The sequence below is a fragment of the Zophobas morio genome, unplaced genomic scaffold, assembly GCF_036711695.1.
Source record: "Zophobas morio isolate AGI-343-1 ecotype UQ-CSIRO unplaced genomic scaffold, CSIRO_AGI_Zmor_V1 ptg000021l, whole genome shotgun sequence".
Classification (NCBI taxonomy): domain Eukaryota; kingdom Metazoa; phylum Arthropoda; class Insecta; order Coleoptera; family Tenebrionidae; genus Zophobas; species Zophobas morio.
The window spans coordinates 7,553,774-7,565,767 of NW_026972126.1; the positions used below are offsets into that span (position 1 = coordinate 7,553,774).

At 35.6% G+C, this 11,994-nt stretch overlaps 1 protein-coding gene across 1 annotated transcript; it reads left to right on the forward strand.

Annotated features, from left to right (window-relative positions):
* Positions 1-78: 78 nt before the first annotated feature.
* LOC135132409 (protein transport protein Sec31A) lies at positions 79-11,923 on the forward strand. Its single transcript, XM_064060488.1, has 9 exons — positions 79-874; positions 923-1,135; positions 1,187-1,668; positions 1,756-2,136; positions 2,969-3,143; positions 7,075-7,893; positions 10,390-10,817; positions 11,101-11,445; positions 11,503-11,923. The coding sequence occupies exons 1-9, from the start codon at positions 403-405 to the stop codon at positions 11,761-11,763; spliced, it is 3,576 nt and encodes a 1,191-aa protein (XP_063916558.1). The 5' UTR covers positions 79-402; the 3' UTR covers positions 11,764-11,923.
* The last annotated feature ends 71 nt before the right edge of the window (positions 11,924-11,994 follow it).

An 11,994-nucleotide genomic window follows, 5' to 3' on the forward strand; every position in this document is an offset into this window, starting at 1 on the left:
TAGTCAAACATACAACAACACAATTATTTTACAACCAAAAATTAATAATTCGTAAGCGTCAACCTGTCGGTAATGCAGTAACCATCAATGCCGACTGCCCAAAGCGACCTATTTTTTTTAATATCGTAAAAGTCACAAGTTTTTGCTAATCTATGTAATTTTCTAGTCGTTAGAATTTATTTTGTGTAAAAACAGTAGCGTTGTTAAATTTTGTTCGTCTAAATTACGCCAAGATCGCCACCTAACCAATCAAAGGGCTTCTCGGTTATGTTGTGTTGACGTGTTCCTGTCACCTGGTTGTCAAACTATAAAATTCTTCAAGCCACGTTGGAAGTGTTTCGTCGATTACATGTTAGTGCAAATAAAACATTTTTTGTGAAATAAAAGTTTCGTGTGAGAACCATGAAAGTCAAAGATTTGGAGCGTACGGCCAATGTGGCTTGGTCACCCAAAGCCCATACTCCAATTCTCTTAGCGGCCGGCACAGCTGGTCAACTACTCGATGCCTCCTTTAATACCAATGCCGCTTTGGAAATATATTCACTCAACTTGGCGGAGCCCGGACCCGATATGGTGCTCAAAGCAACAACTCCGAGTGAGCATAGATTTCATAAAATTATTTGGGGGGCGCATGGTGGTGATCAGACCAGCGGAACGATAGTGGGTGGGTGCGATGGGGGCTTGATCCAGATTTACAGTGCTTCCAAGTTACTAAATGGTGATAGCGGGTTAATTTGTCGCCAAGATAAGCACTCAGGACCTGTGCATGCGTTGGACTTTAATCCATTTCAACAGAATTTGTTTGCCACGGGAGCCGCCGAATCAGAAATTTTTATTTGGGATTTGAATAACACAAATACACCTATGAGCCCTGGTAAATATAATAGATCCTCCCTGAAAACAAGCTGATGTGTATTTATAGGATCAAAATCACAACCTCTCGAGGACGTACTGTCTATTGCGTGGAATCGGCAAGTGCAGCATATTTTAGCTTCCACTTTTGCGACAAAATGTGTTATTTGGGATTTACGAAAAAACGAACCCATTATTAAACTGACTGATACAGTTTCTAGAGTACGGTGGAAAGTGATCGCGTGGCACCCTGAAGTTGCTACACAACTTTGTTTGGCTTCAGGTAATGATTTCTCATACTGACTTTGAAATTAGTACATAAATTAATTTATAGAGGAGGACCACTCGCCCATTATCCAGTTGTGGGATCTACGTTTTGCAACTTCGCCGTTAAAAACGTTAGAGAATCATCAGCGAGGTGTTTTATCACTGGCTTGGTGTTCTCAAGACTCAGATTTACTGGTTAGTTGTGGCAAAGATAACCGGATTATTGCCTGGAATCCAAATTCTAATGAAACCAATGGAGAAGTGCTTTCAGAAATTGCTAAAACCAATCAGTGGAATTTTGATATACAATGGTGCCCGAGAAACCCAGCAATAATTGCGTGTCCTAGTTTTGATGGTCATGTGTCTATTTACTCTTTGATGGGTGGTAAAACTCAACAAATTCAAACCACAAATAAAATTGCTGACAGTTTTCCTGGCATGGAGGGATATGTGCAAGCGCCTGTCCCTCAACAGAATCTAGCACCTGTTAGCGTGGATCTTAGTAAACCACCAAAGTGGCTCAAAAGACCTGTTGGAGCGAGATTTGGGGTAGGTGTCTGGCCATGGTTTTAATCTAATCATTATTGCAGGGATTTATTGATTGAAACTTACTAATCTCATTTTATTATATTTCAGTTTGGTGGTAAATTGATAACATTTGATAATATTAAACCTCAAGTTGAACAAAGTGGTGATCATCCACTTCCTGTTAGCCGGACTGTTCAGATTAGCCAAGTCATAACTGATCCAGAACTTGTACAAAAATCCACAGAACTAGAGCAGGCGTTAGAATATGGAAATTTCACAGATTATTGTTCAAGAAAAGCGGACACCACTGATGATCAACATACAAAGTATATTTGGCACTTTTTGAGGGCGAACTTTGAAGAAAACCCAAGAGTAGAATTATTAAACTTGTTGGGTTATCGTATTGAAGATGTTAATAACAAGTTGAACGAATACATTAATAAGAATAGTGTGGATGGCGTAACAAATCGTTTGGCAAATTTAAATAAGGTATAATTATTGTTTACATATTTTTCTGTTTGTAAAATTTGAAGTTTTATAAGTCAGAAATTATTTAAATCCAAATGGAGAGTTTAACGCAATATTTTCTTATGTTTGAATCTTGTTCGCGTTTTCGTGTCAATGCGGTTTAATAGTCTGATACTAAAACGCAGTGGCGCGTGTTCATAATTTCTCGAAAAAAGATACATGTTGAATGGTCAAGTGTGAGTGACAAAGGAATAATCAACTAAAAGAGCAGAAGTAAAGTGTATAAGTGATTCTTATAAATCTGAGATAAATCAATTGTTATTGAAGGCATGAAATTTTGAAAGGTGTTTGTGTGGGAATATCTTTTTATTCTTAATTTTCCGTGAGAAGATATTAAATGATACAGCAATAACGAGCTATTGACGTAAATCGAGTATTTTAAAACAGTACTGTTATCTTCCCACTAGTACGCTTGGTTTATTTGTAGTACTAAAATTTATTGCTTTCCTTTGTGTTCCAAACAAATACAATGATCAAATAACGTTCAGTATAACAAGTGAAATCATTGAAAGGGACCATTAGACTAATACTAATAACAATAATTGAATTAGTATTTTTTGAAATTTTACTATATTACATTGACATAAAAATTCACGGTGTATACAAAACAAAAAATCATCTGGTTTGTCATATAGGAGTTTTAGCCTTTTGTTATTATTTTTACTTATCAAGCGTTTGACTCGTTCATTTGTCACCGTCTTTTTTAATGGTGTAGAAAAAAACTGCTTTTGAGTTATATTTTAATTTTACTATGGTTATTTATGTAAGTAAAATCGTGTAATTTGTAATTTAGGATCCATTTGATGCCATTGCTGATGCAAGACCTACCACACCTTTTAAAATCAAAACAGGTGACGACACCGAAGGACTGATCACTCAAGCACTTCTTCTGGGGAATGTGGAGGCAGCAGTACAATTGTGCTTAAATGATAAGCGATATGCTGACGCTATTATCATCGCTATGACAGGTAATCACATTTTTAAAACAGACCTGAAGCACTCCAGATTACCTATAGTGAAATTTTCGCAAAATGTACCCTATCGCATTTAATTTACAAGGTATGAAAAATTCAGGAACAATACGCCAATGTAAACTTAGTTTTACTCTTTCATTGACATTCATTGAATTCACTTTTACATCATTAAGTGCTACCATAGATATTTTAATTTTTATGGAAAAACTCACTTGAAATATACGCATAGCATGCTTCTTTATGTATACTTTGATAGTCCACACCAATTTTTTTTTTAACTTATTATGGGGGCTATCGTTAAAATAATAAAATTCGCAAAATTAAGTTTTATAATTTTTCAAAGAATCGGTATTTGATCGTCTGTACTTCATGGGCGAAGGAAGTTCTGTCTAAAAATCTTTAGATCAATTTTTTAATAAATAAATGTAAATGCCGTTCGTTCTTCCAGTGGCAACATTTTAAAAGATTAATATTCGCGAATCCTGGTACACCCTGTAAAGTCGCGATCTTTTCTATAGAACCACTCCCTAGTGTAAATTTTCAAAATTTGTTTGGTGTAAGTGACCTTGACGGGTTTCTGGGGGAAAACATGTGTCAAAAATTTGACAGGTTAGATGGCCCCATTGTCAATGTAGATATTTTATTTTAATAAATAGATGAACAGAACATACAGTCTGCACGGGATACAGTACGGCATAGCTGAGGGCAACCGAAACATTCGTGTTGTACTAGTTTCGATTGCCATGTCAACTACCGCTACCAACCGCGTTCGGCGTAAAGTACTAGATGACAGGGCTACCAACTTGACTTTTTATCGAGTGGGTCCGTAGAAATGACCGCTACTGTATATATATAATAAATTATCTTTACCTGCCCACTAAATGTGATTTCATAGTGTAACTAACAACAATCTTTTTTTTTTCAATTATACAGGGTTATTCATGAGAAACTCTACAGTTAAGAAATTTAAGACTCAACCAGAAATACAAGTTCAAAACCATCTTTGACATTTCATACCATTTAAAAAAAAATAAAACATAATTGTTTATCTGTTTTGTTGTAACAATATTGGCGTAACGTCAGATACTACCAGTTAAAATTGACATTTCGGTAAAATTGATGCAAAGAAAAACTCATTACTATTTTAAATATAAATTCCAGGGCCTACTACAGTTTTTTTCTATAAAACAAAAAAGTTCGGTAAGCAAGCCATGGAATTAACTTAAGAAAAAAAAGCTGGTGGCAGTATTGTACTTTCTCTTGAAGTTACATGTTAATTTAACATAAGTATTATCAGCGTAATAAAAGAAATGCGAATTTCTATTATCCGAAGTGATTATGATTACTGAAATAGAATCAAGCAAGAAAACGATGAATGGTCTTACTTTTTAATGTGATGTATGGAAGGATTTCGTGAAAAATTTCCCGTAACCTCAAAACGAAAAGTTGTGACAGTGCAGATTTTGCCAACACATTTTTTTTTAATTAATTCCATGTCCCATTAGAGGACGTTTTTTTTTCGATCATATGGTAGGTATTTAAAGGATTAAAAGATTGACATGATTTTGATCCATGGTAAGTGCAGTGAAAGTAACACTTGTTTATAATTTTTGGATCTAACTGTTTTGCTTTTAACTAGAAAATTGACGTTTATTTCTAAATTATCTAAATCAGACAACTGTTTTATATAAAAAAAAATGGTCGAAAGTTATTTCAACAGAACTTCCCTCGCTTCTGAAGTACAGTCCAAGAAATACTGCTTCTCTGAAAAATTATAAAATTTGATTTTGCGAAATTTTACTTTTTTTGATAACCTCTATGGAGTAAAAACAATGTAGAAGGCACTAGTCACAGTGTAATAGAAAAAAAGGTTTCACTTTCTTAAAAAAAGACAATTAGGAGACCCGAGAAGATTTAATATTCCTAAAAAAATGCACTTGGGGTCCCCAAGAAGGTTTCGCCATCTTTAAAAAAGGACAGTCGGGACTCCCGAAAAGGTTTCACATTCTTAAAAAAATGCATTTGAGACCCCCGAGAATGTTTTACATTGTTAAAAAAAGACATTTGGGACCCCCGAGAAGGTTTCATATTTTTAAAAAAGGACATTTGGCGCTCCCGAAAAGGTTTTACATTTTTAAAATTACATTTTTAAAAAAGACAGTTGGGACCTCCGAGAAGGTTTCACATTCTAAAAAAATTATTTGGCGCCCCCGAGAAGGTTTTACATTAAAAAAAAGACAGTTGGGACCCCCGAGAAGGTTTCACATTCTAAAAAAATTATTTGGTGGTTCCGAGGAGGTTCTACATTTTTAAAAACGACAATTGGGGTCCCCGAGAAGGTTTTACATTTTTAAAAAAGACAGTTGGGACCCCCGAGAAGGTTTTACATTTTTAAGAAAGACAGTTAGGGCCCCGAGAAGGTTTCACATTGTTAAAAAAGACAGTTGTGACCCTCGGAGAAGGCTCCACATTCTAAAAAAAAAACGTTTGGCGCTTCCGAGATGGTTTTACATTTTTAAAAAGACAGTTGGGACCTCCGAGAAGGTTTTACATTACAAAAAAAAGACAGTTGGGACCCCCGAGAAGGTTTCACATTCTAAAAAATACCATTTGGCGCATCTGAGAAGGTTTTACATTTTTAAAAAAGACAGTTGGGACTGCCGAGAAAGTTTTACATTCTAAAAAATTGGTCGAAAGTTGTTTCGACAGAACTTCCCTCGCTCCTTAAGTACAATGAAATATATCCAGCGTTCTTGAATTTATGTTTATACATCGAAAGAATGTCACGTAGAAATTAGTTTGATTTTAATTAAACCACAATCAAACAAAATGATCCGAATATTATAATTCTTTCTCCCTCATTCTCCCATTTATCTCCCTCTTTCTCATTCCCCCATTTATCACCCTCTCTCATTCTCCCATTTATCTCTCTCCCTCATTCCCCCATTCATCATATGAAGGTTTCACATTCTAAAAAAATTATTTGGCGCTTCCGAGAAGGTTTTACATTTTTAAAAAGACAATTGGGACCTCCGAGAAGGTTTTACATTTTTAAAAACTATAATTGGGGCCCCCGAGAAGGTTTTACATTAAAAAAAGACAGTTGGGACGCCCGAGAAGGTTTCACATTCTAAAAAAAAAAACATTTGGCGCTTTCAAGAAAGTTTTACATTTTTAAAAAAGATGGTTGGGACTTCTGAGGTTTTACATTCTAAAAAATTGGTCGAAAGTTGTTTCGACAGAACTTCCCTCGCTCCTAAAATACAATGAGAGAAAGTTTCACATCCTTAGATAAATACACTGGGGGCCCGCAAGAAGGTTTTGCATTTTTAAAAAAGACAGTTGGGGCCCCCGAGAAGGTTTTGCATTTTAAAAAACGACAATTGCTACCCGTGAGAAGGTTTCACATTCTTAAATAAATACATTTGGGGTCCCCGAAAAGGTTTTACATTTTTAAAAAGACAGTTGGGATTCCCGAGAAGATTTCACATTCTTAAAAAAAAATGTTTAATTGAAACTTGAACGAACTTGCGATATAATTTTTGTTTCAAATTTGTTTAAGCTTGAATTAATAGCTGCGCGGTTGTTTTTTTTTTTTTGAATAGTTCATTGTTGAATTTTGAATTTATCGATAAACCGTATTTTTAAGCCTTCAACTTAATTTACTTATTGTTTTGTGCGATTAGTTTTGTTTTATTTATAATGTACCTCAAACACAAGAAACCTCACCTTGCAAGACACAAAAATATTTTATTCGCAATGAATCATTAAAACATATTTTTATGGTTAGTGTTTAATACCTGCCATTATTTAACAATTTAATTTGGAGTGCTTATACGAAAACAACACAACTTTGTAACTCGTGATAGATTGACATTTGAGATCAATCAACTCGTAACACTAGCCAATGTCGAATTTTCCACAGGTGGTTCAGATCTTCTGGCCAGAACTCAACACGCCTACCTAGATCAATGCGAAGGCTACGTTTCTTCATTAATCTCAGCTTTAGTATCAGAAGATTGGGCTTCCGTAATCAGCAACTGCGACTTAAGCAGCTGGAAAGAAGCCCTCGCCGCCACTTTAACCCACTCCACCGACGAAGCCCTACCTCTCCTCTGCGAACAACTCGGTAACCGCCTAGAAGCTGAAAACCGAGGCGATCCGAAGCTGCGACAAGATTCTCAACTTTGTTACATCTGTTCCGGTAGCTTCGACAGATTAGTGAACTCCTGGAGCGGAAACGCCATGAACTCCTCCAAGGAACTCCAAGATTTGGTAGAATTGGTGGTATTTTTGCAAAAATCGGTCGAAAAGCAGGGGCGGCAAGTGCAAATTTCCGGCGCTTTAGCGGATTTGTTGGCGCATTACGCGTCGATTTTAGCGGCTCAGGGAAGTTTGTCGACTGCTTTGAGTTACTTGGGGAATTCTCAGGACGAAAAGGTCGCTTCTCTGAGGGAGAGATTGTACGTAAGTTTGGGACAGAAGCCGGGTTATGCGGCGAGGCAGCAGCCTCAAAGCAGGAGGCAGAGTCATAGGCAGTCGTTCTCGAGTTATCCTAGTGTTGGAGGGCAGTTCAATACGGGATTGCCGAATGCGCCGGTTTCGGCGGCTCAACCGTGGCAGCCACAGCCCCCGCCATCCATAGGGAGCTTCAATCAGGCTGCAACGAGGACTTTCTCTCCAGTACCGGCAGCGCCGCCGCCGACGCAGCCGCCAAGGCCAACAAGTGTGGGATCAAATCACGGTATGTCTTCAAGATTTGTTTTTAATTATTATTAAATGGAACATTCAAGTTAAACTTACGAACATTTTTTTATACTGATTCAGCACGTACAGTGAAGTGGCATTTTTTCTGTCATAATTATTTTTACTCTTGAAAATAAAAAAAAGTGTATAAAGTGCAATCAGTAAAATTGTTTTATATTATGTTATGTTTTTGAGAGTGAGATAATTTTAATAAGTTAAACTTACGAACAGTTTTTTTTTTATACTGATTCAGTACAGTGAAGTGGCATTTTTTTCTATCAGTATTGCAATAATTATTTTTACTCATGAAAAGAAAAAAGTGTACGAAGTGCAATCAGCAAAATTGTTTTATATTATGTTATGTTTTTGAGAGTGAGATAATTTTAATTTACCTCTTCCATTTCATTTAGAGTAAAGCGTTCCATTACCTCACTTATTTAATTTACTCAAACGAGTGGAGTAAGTTTCATTTCTAACAGAAATGAAAGCCTTCGGCGTTTATTAAAATTGACAAAAAACCAGAGCCGTAGATAAAGTTTTGTATGTTACGAGTGAGCTTTCGCGTTATTATCAAACTTGTGTGATGATACAATTCATTAGCATAAATAATTACTCCACATTTATTAGTTCTCTTGGGACTACACTTTTATCTAAGAAGTATATTATAAACTTAATCAGAGAAAATTAGAAATCTTTCTTGAGTTGCATAATTGAATTAGATACATTGAAATTTTACAAATACATATTGTTAAAAAAATGCATTTCTTATATTGCATACTTCAACGAAAACTAGTTGAAATTAGTTTTTGTGGAAGGATTTATTGAGTTGATCAAAACAAGCAAAATTAGTTTTGACACAAAGGCGTTATTTTTTGCCCCTGAATTCTATTCTAATCTGCATCTTTTGTACAGATGGCGCGATAAATCTCGCCAGCTCGCCTAGGAACCGCGCACTCCGCTTCTGCCGCGTTTTTCTGTGTTATTTACCTCAATTCCATTTTAAATGTTCAATTTCTTATAACTCTGATATTAATGACAATTGAACAAGTATTAAAGTTTCAAAAAGAGCAATAAACAACATTTAAATTCGCTATACAATCTTGTGAAATTTTAAACAACAAATAATTCTTATTTGAGATTAAGATTGGACATCAGATAATTTATGTGATGTAAACATTCATCAACAAAACATTTACATAAAAAAAAACTAGCAAAGATTTATGAAAAAAAAAAGATCTGGTGTGAAATAAACTTGTGCAATTAAAAATATTACGTGAGGTTAAAAACTGCAGAGGTATGGAAGTTTACGTTCAATTTAAACTATGCAACAAAGAAAATTACTGAGGCTAAAATTGTGAGATAGAGAAAAATTGTATGAGTTGAAAATTGCAAAGCTAACAAATTTACATGAGATTAATATTTGCCACACTTTGTCAACGATTCAAACAAAGAATTTACATTACGTTAAATGCAGCGTTTTTCCACCATGCTCACACAACACCGAACCAAACAACAATGACGTTTTCAACATGCTTTTCGCCACGCCGCGATTTTGTCTACCAACCAACCCTCTAACTAAAATCCCCTAACGAGCTACCAACTACCAGGAAAAGAAATAAACGTGTGCAAGGCCTATGTTTAACGATTTTTCTGATTGAATTTTTTTTTCAAATTGTTCTAATGTGATTTCGCGCCGCTGTCAATTAATTTCAGCGCGAAAATTTGATTCAAATTCGGTCACTACAATATATTAACAAACAAAAAGGCAGTCTTCCAATATTGAGTTGAAAAATTTACATTATACAAAACCTAATTACATAATAACCATATTTTTGTAGTTTGCCTTTGTACTGAGGATATAACGAAAGGCAAAAGCGTATTGTAAGAAACAAATTCTGTGCTGTAAGAATTATACTAAAAACAGAGTAATTTATTTTTCTAGGGTTGGCACTAGGTTTATTCAACCTCAATTAAATATTTGATTGCGATTAAATTTTTATGCGGCATTAAAGTACCACGCTAATCGCCTCATTAAATGCGTGATTAATTTGATTTCAATTAAAATAGTCTATAAAATCTTTTATGTTGAAAAACTTCTTTGGCACTTTCTGAATTCATGTTTACAAATAATATGACATTTCATCAAATGAATGACAATTCAAATTAATTTTTCTGTCACCTATCATTTTCAAGTTAACACCTAGTGACAAAAATTGATTAGTTAAAAAGGATTATAAACTATAGAGTTGACTTGCGTCAAATGATTTAGGGCAGTAGTACCACTCAAAGTTTCACAGGCGACGCCAACTCTAATTCCTTATATTTTCGAACAATGTTTATACCTGAAATTATAAAATAATAAATTTTAAATTATCACAAAAATTAAACAGTTTTTTTAATCGAATAATTTTTTTGTTTGATATTTCGAAAATAGTGTATTTTTTCTTAAATTTAAAGGTAATTGGTTCGACTTATTTAAATTATTTTATAATAGGTGGATCTGGTGGTCTACCACCTCGTAAATATGTGCTGGATCCCTCCGTGTCTTCGAGTCCATATGGAGCCCCCACAAGAAACATGTACCACTCCTTACCGCCTCAACCAGTTCCATCCTTCCAAAACAATAACTATGGAATGTCTGCCCCAGCACCAATGACTAATCCCATGACACCTATGATTCCTTCAAACAACAACTACGTACCCAATCCAGTGTTGAACCCAACACCGTTAGTGCCTTCCCAGTCACTAAATACACCTCTGGTACCAAATCCGCCTCTAAACCCCACACCAATGGTACCCAACATGCAGCCACCACCACCAATGGCTAGCGAGATGGGACAACAAGCAACAGAAAAGTACTTCTATCAAGGCGCTCCCGGATGGAACGATCCCCCTCCACTACACAAGCCCTTAAGGTCACAGGTAAACCCTCAAGTCGGTAGTTAGTCTAAGGCTATAGTCTTTTTCTCTTAAAAGTCGTATGGTGATAGTTATAAAATGTCAGCAGTGCATGCTGGGACGAAATTGTGGAAGCATGGGATGGGTCAATCGAAGGTATTTGTTTTGTTGTCGACACCCACAACTCAAATAACACTTTAATCTTCCGTGTGTCTGTGGCGTGTGTCTGTTTTGATTTATATAATTTTGTTATTTTTAAATATTTGTTCGGTGTGTTTGCTTTGTTCTTGAAGAATGGCTTTTTCAGTCCAAACCAGAAGCTTCTTTGCCCACACAACCCATAACGCATCCGTTGTACGGCGTGGCTCCCACGAATAACGGGTATCCTCAAGAAAACCAGCCGCAAATGTTCCAACCTGCGCCTACCAATAATTTCGGCCAAACAAACAATTACGGCCAACCGCCACCAAACTTTAATCCTGGCGGGTTCAAGCCAAATGCTGTTAATTTTAACCAAGGCGGCAATCAGGCAAATGTTGTACCAGAGAAGCCTCAGCCAATCCAAAAACCACCAATTCCTGAAGAACACATCCATATGCAGACTGTTTTTGATGAACTGAAATATCAGTGCAGCTGCGCTGCAGTCAATCCAGTGAGTGACTCCTTGATTTTGATTTTAATTAAAATGATAATAATTTTGCGTTTTCAGCAAACTAAACGTAAAATTGAAGATGTAGGAAGAAAATTAGAAGCTTTGTATGATTTATTAAGAGAAAATAAATTGTCTCCGAACACATTAGCTTCGCTACATCAAATGGTGCAATTAGTGCAGAATGGCGACTACACGGGAGGATTGAATTTACATACTCAGTTGGTATCAGGGCCTGATTTTGCTCAAATTGCCAGTTTTATGCCAGGACTTAAAGTATTGTTACAATGTGCTTTACAATTACAAGTTTATCTAAGATAAGGTCTAACTCTGTTATTAAAATTGTATTATTTTGGCTCTATTATTTTATGCGTTGTGTTTTAGATGTTTATTTTCTTTTCTATCATAGTTATTACAATTTAACCTAATAAATTGTATAGTGTAAGCCAGATGCTTTTTTAAATAAATAACCAGAAAGCCATGTTTTGATTTTTTGGATGAAGTCTTGAATGGCAGGTTGGTACACTTGTTGGGGTTGGTGTGTTGCGTGCA

What these genes read in the sequence shown, in the direction of transcription:
- LOC135132409 (XM_064060488.1), top strand. Translation starts at nt 403, where the DNA reads ATGAAAGTCAAAGATTTGGAGCGTACGGCCAATGTGGCTTGGTCACCC. An exon ending in ACAAGCCCTTAAGGTCACAG is followed by an intron (nt 10,818 to 11,100) that starts GTAAACCCTCAA and finishes TGGCTTTTTCAG; the next exon opens with TCCAAACCAGAAGCTTCTTT. An exon ending in GCTGCGCTGCAGTCAATCCA is followed by an intron (nt 11,446 to 11,502) that starts GTGAGTGACTCC and finishes TTGCGTTTTCAG; the next exon opens with CAAACTAAACGTAAAATTGA.